Source organism: Drosophila albomicans, chromosome 3 (assembly GCF_009650485.2).
Source record: "Drosophila albomicans strain 15112-1751.03 chromosome 3, ASM965048v2, whole genome shotgun sequence".
Lineage (NCBI taxonomy): Eukaryota > Metazoa > Arthropoda > Insecta > Diptera > Drosophilidae > Drosophila > Drosophila albomicans.
This window is the reverse complement of record NC_047629.2, coordinates 4,558,439-4,568,824: the sequence shown is the minus strand read 5'-3', so window position 1 is coordinate 4,568,824 and position 10,386 is coordinate 4,558,439. Positions and strand designations below refer to the sequence as shown.

The 10,386-nt window shown below is 36.0% G+C and overlaps 2 protein-coding genes across 6 annotated transcripts; both read left to right on the top strand.

The window, feature by feature from the left end:
• Window positions 1–818: 818 nt before the first annotated feature.
• Window positions 819–3,841, top strand: LOC117570821 (uncharacterized). Of its 4 annotated transcripts, XM_034252684.2 has the most exons (10): window positions 820–1,050; window positions 1,105–1,360; window positions 1,413–1,760; window positions 1,825–1,970; window positions 2,031–2,347; window positions 2,401–2,772; window positions 2,824–3,112; window positions 3,175–3,377; window positions 3,527–3,621; window positions 3,693–3,841. In XM_034252684.2, the coding sequence occupies exons 1-9, from the start codon at window positions 1,012–1,014 to the stop codon at window positions 3,579–3,581; spliced, it is 2,025 nt and encodes a 674-aa protein (XP_034108575.2). In that variant the 5' UTR covers window positions 820–1,011; the 3' UTR covers window positions 3,582–3,621; window positions 3,693–3,841. The 4 variants fall into 4 exon arrangements, with proteins under 4 accessions (XP_034108574.2, XP_051859915.1, XP_034108576.2 ...); XM_034252683.2 differs by lacking the exon at window positions 3,527–3,621 and having other exon boundaries at window positions 819–1,050; XM_052003955.1 differs by lacking the exons at window positions 3,527–3,621; window positions 3,693–3,841 and adding an exon at window positions 3,434–3,500 and having other exon boundaries at window positions 819–1,050.
• A 440-nt stretch (window positions 3,842–4,281) lies between these two features.
• LOC117569415 (sodium-dependent nutrient amino acid transporter 1) lies at window positions 4,282–10,268 on the top strand. Of its 2 annotated transcripts, none has more exons than XM_052003956.1 (7): window positions 4,282–4,377; window positions 7,116–7,289; window positions 7,352–7,667; window positions 7,726–7,945; window positions 8,645–9,022; window positions 9,081–9,819; window positions 9,880–10,268. In XM_052003956.1, the coding sequence occupies exons 2-7, from the start codon at window positions 7,182–7,184 to the stop codon at window positions 10,021–10,023; spliced, it is 1,905 nt and encodes a 634-aa protein (XP_051859916.1). In that variant the 5' UTR covers window positions 4,282–4,377; window positions 7,116–7,181; the 3' UTR covers window positions 10,024–10,268. The 2 variants fall into 2 exon arrangements, with proteins under 2 accessions (XP_051859916.1, XP_034106444.1); XM_034250553.2 differs by lacking the exon at window positions 4,282–4,377 and adding an exon at window positions 4,394–4,484 and having other exon boundaries at window positions 7,082–7,289.
• Window positions 10,269–10,386: the final 118 nt, after the last annotated feature.

Here is a 10,386-nt window from a genome sequence, read left to right as displayed (position 1 = left end):
TAATAGTCTTCGCTATATTTTAGTATTTAGTATTAGTATTATGAGAAGGATGAGACACAAACTTATAATAAATACGCTTTTAGCGGGTATACACATACATAAGTGTTATTTAAACCAGAACTGAAGGTTTTTAAAACTTGTAAAAAATTTATAATATTAGGCTACATCCTTTTAATTATACCCACTTTTGGATCGCAGAGACTATAAGAGATAGAGCTATAACTTTTTTTCGACAACATTTGTTATGTTTGTACGTAGATCACTTACGGCCCCACAAGTTGGCAAAACTCGAAAATACAAGCGTAAATTTTAAAGCTAGAGTCGGTATAATTATAATACAATAATAATTATAGAGGTGACTCCTGAAAATTTGGTTGTGATCAGATAAAAAGTTATTGAAGTTATTGAAGAAATACTTTTGTATGGGCAAAAAAGCTTACTTTCTTAGTTGCTTTGGCTGGCAATCTGGTATATTTTGCACTCTATAGTATATCTTGAATGCAATGCTATTTCAATAGTCCAAGTATTCCATTTGACATATTTTTAGCATTTTTGTGGTATATTATTTTGGGATATTTTGAGAATAATACCGCAATATTTTACTTATATTCAAAATGGGTAACGGGTATCTCACAGTCAAGCATACTCGACTGTAGCTTTCTTACTTCTTTTTTAATTATGCTGATCAAGAATATAAATTTTCGACCTGTCACACAAATTGTAAGAAATTTACGAATAATTTGTAGTAAACCTAACTTAGTATTTTCCTCTTTTTATTCCGATTTTGTACTAATCAAACAATTCCGAATATTTGTACAAAGAAGGCTTTAGTGCTACACAAATGTGACATTAATATTTCAATAATTTTCACACATTTTTTCATTGAACATCAAACAGTACACTGGTGCGTCTTTTATTTCGAAATTATAGATTTTTTAAAAATATACCTAGATCCTTGCAATCGAATATTCATTTGGAACAAAACGACACCAATCTATAGACACTGCCAACATGCAAAATTCGAAGCCTGATTCATCGACTCCAACTGCAGTAAGTAACTTTTATTTTCCCTGTGTTCAGCAGTTTAAATGAATTCATTTCCAGATAACAGCCCCTCTTCGTTCGGCTTCTAAAATTTCGTTGCTTTCAAAGAAAAATGTAGCTGTCAGAAGCCCAAGAGACTCATCGTCATTAGGGAGAGGTGCGATAGATTGCACGTCAAGCACTAGTGTGTGTTCCCGTCGAACCGATCTCCACTCTGAGGACTCGACTGCCAAGCTAAAGAATAAGTTTACTCAGCCTCGGACGAATAAGATAACTGAATTGCGCCTCAAACGATTGCAAAATGCAATGAATAATGGTAGGTCGACAATATATTATTTGATTTGTCCTAACTATTGGTGTGCATCTAGATGGTCAACCTCCTGTAGTCTCGCCAAGAGCTAAAAGGAAGGAGACGAACCCAATTACACCAGCTCCAACAACTCTTCCAGACCCTGAGGTCGGTGACAGTCCAACACCAAAGCCTCCATTACCAACAACTGCGGCTCCGAGCACCCCAGCATCCTCTCCACCAACTCCTCAACTGGAGTCCATGGTAAATAAACTTGCTGACCTGCAATCGGAATTTCTGCAGCAGGTCAAGAACCTTAAGGAAGAGAGCCAGCCCATTTCGTTCAAGTTTGTCACGATGGTTAGAAACGAACAATGCCAATTGGTTTTCAATAAAGATGATCTTCTGTCTTTACCCAAAAATATACGTGAGCTTTAATGAAAGATTACTTTACCTTGTGCTTTTAGCCTCAAACTCGTTTTCACAAATAGCTGCTGAATCGGTGGGCGATTTGAAGTCGTTTTGTCGAAAATCCTTTGAAGACACCATGCAGTCGATGTTTGAGGATCTTCATAAAGATGTGACTGGAAGTGCAGCAAATCTTGAGCAATTGCGAAACAAGATACAGAAGAATTTGGTAAGTGTGAGAACACCCAACTAGAACCATTTCAATGCAATGTATTATGTTTAAAAGTAGCAAAGTAAAGTGGAGCTGATCAATGCCGAGCTGAGCAAATTATGTTGTGCTAAAGACAAGGCGGATGCATCGTCAATTTTGCAATCAAATGAGAATGATATCTTCAAGATAGAAAAGCTGAAGGTCATTGTATCTAAGTTGGAGACTGATCTACGAGATGTCCGTAGAAATCGGGATGAATTGAAAAAATCTTTGGATGTTATACAGAAAAAGAACAAAGAATTAGCCATAGAATTGGCTGATCAAAACTTCAAGGGAATTGAGAAAAGTGTTGAAATCGAAGATTTGCGCAAAGAAATGAAACAATTGATGAACACGTATGTCAACTAAATTTAAGCAATTTAAATATAAATATTAATTTTACCAACAGGAACAATATTATGCAGCAGCGATTGAAAGACAATGAAACAACTTTAGAACAGTCGAAGGAAATAAATTCAAGCCAAATTGCTGATCTGAAAAAGCAGTTAGATAATGCACTGGAAGCTAAGACAACTTTAGATCAGTCAAATGAGCTGACTTGCAGACAAATTGATGAACTGAAAAAGCAATGGAATAATGCATTGGCAGCCAAGCAAACTGTTGAAACGCGCTTGGAAGAGTTGACCAAGAACCTTGCTGTAAAAGATCAGAAACTATCTGAAATGCAGAAGCAGCTGATAGAGCTTGAACAGTATAAAGATTGGCAGAGTGTTCAAAGTGATCAGTCTTCAAATCACGAAGCGGATTTGGCGCAAATAAAGTAAGTGCAAACTAAAGTCACAATTAGAAATATCTTTATTTTATTCATCAGCGAGCTGAAGTCCAAGTTGGTCGTCGCTCAGCATCAATTGTCAACCCAGACAAAAGATGAGCACACTCTGAGGGCACAACTAACTCAGAAACAGAAGCAGCTGGGTGAAATGGAACTGAAGGTGACACAGCTAGAGGAATCAGTTGTACACCATAGAAAGATGAATGACGTGCGTCGTGAGCGAATCGTGCACCTGGATCAAGAGATTAAGCAACGTGAGAAGGAACATATTCGTAAACTCGACGAGATAATGGCTCAGTCCAATGAGAAGAGCACGATCATAGCTCAGGTAATTTATCGATTAGTTACTTCTCAGTATTTTATTATTTCTCTTGCACTCCCTTGCAATAGATTAACAATGAGTTGAGTGCAACAAACGAACAGTTCCAGAATCTGTGCTCCACCCTGGGCACAAAGCAGATGAAGCTGCACCGGCAGGAGCATGTCATCAAGTTGCTGGAGGAGAGCAACGAACGCAGTGTGCGGCTCCATACCAAGCTGGGTGAGAAGAATGCTCTTCTCAAGGATGAACTTGAACACCTTAGACGTACTGTGTAAGTTTCTGATTCTTGATATATATTGAGAAAACAGTGAGATAAACGGTAATAAGTTCGCTAGATTGCCGCAACAAAAATAGTATTAATAAATTGGGAAATAATTAAGATTGTATAATACAAGATTCTTCAATTCTGTCTCCTCTCAGAAATAACCTAATGTTAGGCAGTGATGCCACCGATGCGGACGCTAAAAACAAATAATAGTATCCATGTTAATATTCAAAATTTAAAACATTTTATGGTAAGTTGTTGGCAATTAGCGAAACTATTACCTTTATATTTATTTAAATTATATTATTTTCCGATTTGCAGAAGTCTTTATGTCAAAATTCTGATTGGAAACAATGGAAACAATATTTTTGAGCCAATTTCACCTCAAGAACACACAGAATAATATCAAATGCAATATAAACAATATTTATACGAATAAAATCAATTACCACGTACAATATTAAAATTCACTAACGGAATCTCTTCTCTAAGTTATATAAAGTCTTACATGCGCACATATATTTGGATCTGAATTGAACAATTGCTTATGCTCAAATTATTAACTTTGTGCATCGATAAACACATAACATATACATTATAGATTGGCTCTTATGCTGCGAACTTATTGGGCGGCAATTTAAAAGCCAGAGCCAAAGCGCACTGCTTTGGGTTTCAATGATTTTGCGAGCATTTAATTGAAATGAAATGATTTAGATTTTGAGCGCAGGGTCGAACACTCAAATCTAGTTCCATCTAGCTAATAACCATAGCAGCATAGTATTATTCAGAAGCATTGACAACCCTGCTGAGCAAGCATGATGCGCACTCACTTCTCTTCGCAGCATTACGAAGATTTCATCATGGATTATCAGTTATGATTCGGTTTAGTCGCACTGCGTAGCTCGTGAAACGCGGTTGCAGCACAGGCGTTGATCAAAAGTTTCATTTTTCGGGGTTATAATAAAAGTGATACCTGAGGTATTAAACTGTTCCACAACTGCATTTGGTTTGTATTAATTAATTAAAGTAGTTCATTATTTTGGACAACTGCAATGGCAAAAATATATCTTTGAAGGGTACAACGAAATAATAATAAGTGAAAATAATCATAAGGTAATAATAAATATATGTATATAAGTGAATATAATCATATATAATTATCCTTTAAATTTCCTTGAAAAATACTAAACAGTGAATCTCAGTTAAGAAATAATAATAACAATAACTTCTAAGTTAATTTCTTTTCATAAGTTTGTGTCATATAAATCAAATAATACTTAAATGGTGTGAATAAGTGAAAATAACTTACATATGTAGATTTTTGCAAAGCTTTTCCAAATTAATTAGTAAAGAAGGAGAGAAACATCTAATAAGAAAGTGAAATTATTAAAATTATCTTAATAAAATTTGTATTAAATTACAAAATTGACAACACATTAAATTTTGACGCATTTGTTGCTAACAATTTCAATAATTAAATTTATACTGATGTGAGAGATTTAATTAGAATATTTAAGAACTTCATTCGTTATTGGAATATTTGCTTAAAAGCATAAATTAAGCAGTTCGAATTTGCCATTTCATGCACTATTGGCACATTATTTTGCATAAACTTGTATTCAAAAATAGATTGTTGAATTCATTATAATCATTTTATTCCAAAATAGTTTCTATTTATATTTTGAACGTCTTTCAGAGATACGATTTGACGCTGTAAAGTAGCTTCTGAATCTCATCTAAACTTAATTTAGGTCTGTCTACGAATGCACAGACTTATTTGACTACCTACGATAAGGCTAAGCTCAATTCAAATTAACTTTTAGATAAGTTATTTGAGGTAATTTCGGGTATTGACTCTCAGTTAACAGTGCGTAATAAAAAACTAAAAGATTTACGATTTTCGTCGGGAAAAAATTTGGTTGAATTACTCTAAGTGTGCGAAGTGGGATTAGAAGGGATTTGCCTTAGACCTTTTTTTGATATCATTTGGAAACATGAGATAGTGATTAGAGCATTTGAAACTACAATTTTTAGAAAATTTGAAACAAATACTTACAATTATAATTGCATATTTTGAAAACATTTTAGAGTTCATTTACATTTATTTGTTATTGTTTGTTGCATTGAACTCGGCAAAAGTTGACGGAAATATATACATAGATAATGTTTCGGATTCTTCCGAACAAATAAGGTTAATGCTTTCATTCAATTTTATCAGCAGTGTGACGAAATGTTCGGAGATGCTTTTGACATTGTGTTCATGAATTACAATTTTAAAAAAATTGTGCTAGGAAAAAAATGTATCACATACTGTGTAAAATAAAAGCACTTCTCTAATGAAGAGATTTATTTTCGTACTAAACAAACTAAACAACTTGAAAAAAGTTTATTATTATGTATTTATCTTATATATGGAATTGTGAGTGACAAATTTTAAATAGTTAACATTGCACTTTAAAGTTAATATTCTTAAGATAACATGGACATCGCATATTACAAATATTCTTTTAGCTTATTTGTCCGTTCTTGTGTCTTATCTCGGGCTTGTAACTTTACTTTATGGAGTTAGAGATAAACTCTTTAAAGTAGAAGATAATACTTTTGAACCTTTAGGGTAGCGTCTATAAAAGTCAAGTCAGTTATTTAATGCGAATATTCGAAAGATTAAAGAAGCTGCCTTGACGTTTAGAATATAATCGTAAAGTATATTTTTGCAATATCTCGAAAGTCTAGTTTTTTAATTTTATGTAAACTGCTGCATAAAAATAGGATTAACTTTCTGCTTATATGCATAAAGCGAAAACAACATTGTTAAATGATAAGGTCGAGCCCCTTTAAAATGGCATTGAAATGATGAAATTGATCAAATTTAGAAATTAACCAAAATATGAGCGCGTGTAAAAGAGGAAAAAATCAAACGTAGAACGGGAGATAATATTTTTAATTCACTTTTATTAATTTGTATTCGTTTGAAAAGGAAACAACAATATAAAAGTACGGAATATAGGTAAATGTTGAAGAACAAAAATTATAATAAAGAAAAAGTTAGATGTCAATTCACATATTTGTTTGTTTTTATTTGCAAATATATACGTATTTATGCACAACTTAAGTATGAACTAAAAACAACAATATCAAAACCTAAGATCGCGCCCCTTATTGACGTCAAATGTTTTGTAGTTTTAAAACGTTTTAGAGCCAAGATAAAATTCAAGAACAGCATAACTTACAGATAAACCGGAATATAGAAAATCAAAAATTAAAAAATCAGAATAATTATAACGGAATAACTTTGTTTTTTAAAGGCATAGGCAATGTGGCATGACAAATAAAACCAGAAAAATTAACATAATTCGTAGGGTCGAGCCCCTTTTATGTATTAATGCTAATGACGTTTAGTTTTAGTATTTTCCGAATTCAGCTATTCAGTTTTGTTGTAGTTACGAAATACTTATCATCGCATCGCGCAAAATTTGAGCCCAGCGACCTACTCTTAGAGACTGCAATGACAAACGGTCTCCGACAGCTCGACTAACTAACGAAAATACTGAAAACTAAAAACCTAAAAACTATAGGAAACCAGTCCAGAATTATTTAAAGAATTAGAATTCAGTTTAATGTGCTCAGTAATACAATTATTAGTATTAATCATATTACACAATTTTTAATTTAAATTTAAATTTCGATTTTTAAAACTTTCTTTTTTTCAGTGTAGTAATTGACAATATTGTGATTTTCAAGCAGCGTGTTAGGACAATAAGATCGCCATTGGAAACTATCTGATGAACTTTGGTCTCTACACACCAAAATATGGAGGCGACACAGTACGGCAAGCTCAATAGATTGATTAACAACAACATTAGCATAAACCTAACGAACGAGAAAGACTGCGCGGTTTATGCGCCAACCACTGAGTTGGTAAGCAAGCGATAAGCACCACTCAATCCAATTAGAGCTTATGGTGTTTCCTTTAACCACAGCTGATGATGGACATTAACAGCGAAGAGGCACAGGAACAGCGAGAAGCTGCAGAAGAGCAGACGCAACCGCAGGAGAGGGATCAATGGGGCAAGGGAGTGGAGTTTCTGTTCTCGTGCATTGCTCTAAGCGTGGGTCTCGGCAATGTTTGGCGCTTTCCGTTTATAGCCCTAGAAAATGGTGGCGGCGCCTTTCTGATACCCTATCTAGTGGTGCTGTTGCTAGTGGGTAGACCCGTTTACTACTTGGAGGTCCTCATCGGGCAATTTGCAAGTCGCGGTTGCATTCGCGCCTTTGATATGGTGCCCATAATGAAAGGTATGCTCAAGTCATTAGCAAAAAAGATGGTGTCTAAGGTCAAAGATATTGCTTGCAGGTGTTGCCTATGGCCAGGTGTACTCCACGGCCCTTGCGACCACCTACTACGCCTGCATCATGGCTTTGACTATACGCTATTTAGTGGTTTCCTTCTCCGAGGTGTTGCCTTGGACCTATTGTCTGGTCGAGTGGGGTCCTCAGTGTGTTGCCACAGGAGTAACTGACAGCAATGTAACTCATTCAGGGCCGGGTATTTCTTCAGCGGAGTTGTATTTTACGTAAGTATTTCACTATAGAGGGGAAACATCTCCCCTGTAAAGTATTTCTATTCATGATCAGCGTATATACACCACGCAATGCACGTCTGTTTGACCACATGAACACATAGTTCTCAGTGTTTGTATCTCGGAGACAGATCTATAATGACAAAGCTGGTTATTATTGCACACAGGTCTAGTTTTTTTTTAGAATTTTAACATTTTAACCGTCTACGCAAATCGAAAAAACACTAATCTCATATTTTCAAAGACATAGCAGTATTCAATTTTAAGCAATTTTAGCAATTTTCTCAAACACAAAATTCTTTGTGATTTCCGGAAATTGTGTTGCAATCGGACAAAAAACAAAAGTTTTTCGTTTTTTAACGTTAATGGCTTTGCTTAACAATCGCATATATTTTGCATTCTATGGTATATTTTTAAGGAAGTAGTATATCAATATACTAAATATAACTTTTTGACACATTTCAGTATATTTCTGTATACAATATTTCAATGAAAAAGTATATCGGTATATCAAATATAGCTTTCGGTATATTTCAGTTATTTTTTAGTATATTGATTTGACATATTTTAGCAATGATACCGCATTGTTTAGCTGTAATGGAAAATGTGAAATATAGCAATTTTTGTTTAGTATTTTAATTTATAATATTTGAATAATAATACCAAACTGTTTAAATAATTTGATTTCCACAGTCGCACTGTTCTACGGGAACCAGACAATTTGGATGATGGAGGCCTTGGCACCCCAAGTTGGGAGATGGTCTTGTGCCTGCTTGTCACCTGGATCATAATCGCCATCACCTTGTTCAAGGGCATTCGCAGCTCGGGCAAGGCATCATACTTTCTCGCTCTCTTTCCCTATGTCATCATGCTGATCCTGTTGATCCGAGCGTTGACCTTGCCTGGTGCCTGGCAGGGAATTGCGTATTTTGTGAAGCCACAGTGGGATCAGCTGCTTAATCCTCATGTGTGGTATGCGGCGATCACCCAAATGTTCTTCTCCCTGGCCATCTGCTTTGGCACCTTGGTCATGTATGCCTCATTCAATGATTTCCGCAAGCAAGTGCACAAGTAAGTCGCATTGTTCACATAACTTAGGGATCAGTTATTGACTGTTTTCCTTTCTCAGGGATGTGATCATCATTACATCAATCGATTCGTTTACCTCCATTCTGGCTGGCTGCATCATTTTTGGAATCCTGGGAAATCTGGCCCATGAGACAAACACCACAGACATTTCCAGCGTCGTCAAAGGAGGCGCTGGACTCGCGTTCATCTCGTATCCCGAGGCCATAGCCAAGTTCAAGTATCTGCCACAGTTGTTTGCGGCACTCTTCTTCTTCATGCTGCTTGTGCTGGGCATTGGCAGCAACATTGGCATGGCCTCCAGTGTGATCAACGTGGTCAAGGATCGTTTCCCTCATCTGCCACACTGGCAGCTCGCCATTGGCGCCTCGGTGATTGGCTTCCTCTGCGGCCTAGTGTATATGACACCAGGCGGTCAGTTTGTGCTCAATCTGGTGGACTTCTATGGCTGCACCTTCATTGCCCTCGTTCTGGCCATCGCTGAGCTGTTGGCTGTGGGATGGATCTATGGCGTGAAGCGTCTCTGTAGCGACATTGAGTTCATGTTGAATGTGAAGACGGGTTTCTATTGGCGCATCTGCTGGGCAATTGTGGCACCTGGTTTGATGTTCCTCGTGCTGGTTTACATGCTCTTCAGCTACGAGCCCTTGACATATAAGGGAGTCACCTATCCACAGGAAGCATACATGGCTGGGTGGCTCATTTGGGGACTGGGCGTGGCACAGCTGCCCTTCTGGGCCATCTATACCATTTACCAACAGCCGGCCAACAGCTTCAGTGGCGTAAGCTAATTTATATTCCCCATGGCAAGCAAGCGTTATAAAGCTAACTTCCCTTTACAGAAACTCAAGCTGGCATTGCAACCCACTGCGGATTGGGGTCCTCGGCAGCCACAGCAGATGGAGGCATATCTTCAGCATCGTAGACAGGAAGCCGACATGAAAACGGAACGCAGAGCATTCTTTATAGACAACATATTTGGCTAGTAAGGAAAAAGAAGTCGGGACAGTATTGGCAAAGAATATTCGCTTTATTATTATTCATTTATCGTTAAACTGCAAATTGTAATTGTTGTTCGCTCAAAGCTACAGGAAAATATTTAAAACATTTCGATTGCAGATTTTTTATGCAATTCTCTTTTTACTTTAAGACTTTTATGCTAAGCGATTTTAGCTGCGATTTTAATGAACTATTATTATTCTAAACGGAACTAATGCTTAACTAAATCAATTTTGATAAACTTATGTATGTATATGATTTAATTTACATGTATATTAATTTGAATAATTTAGAAATAATAGAAAGTAATTTAGAAAATCGAAAATACATGGGATGGTTCTTTAAAATAA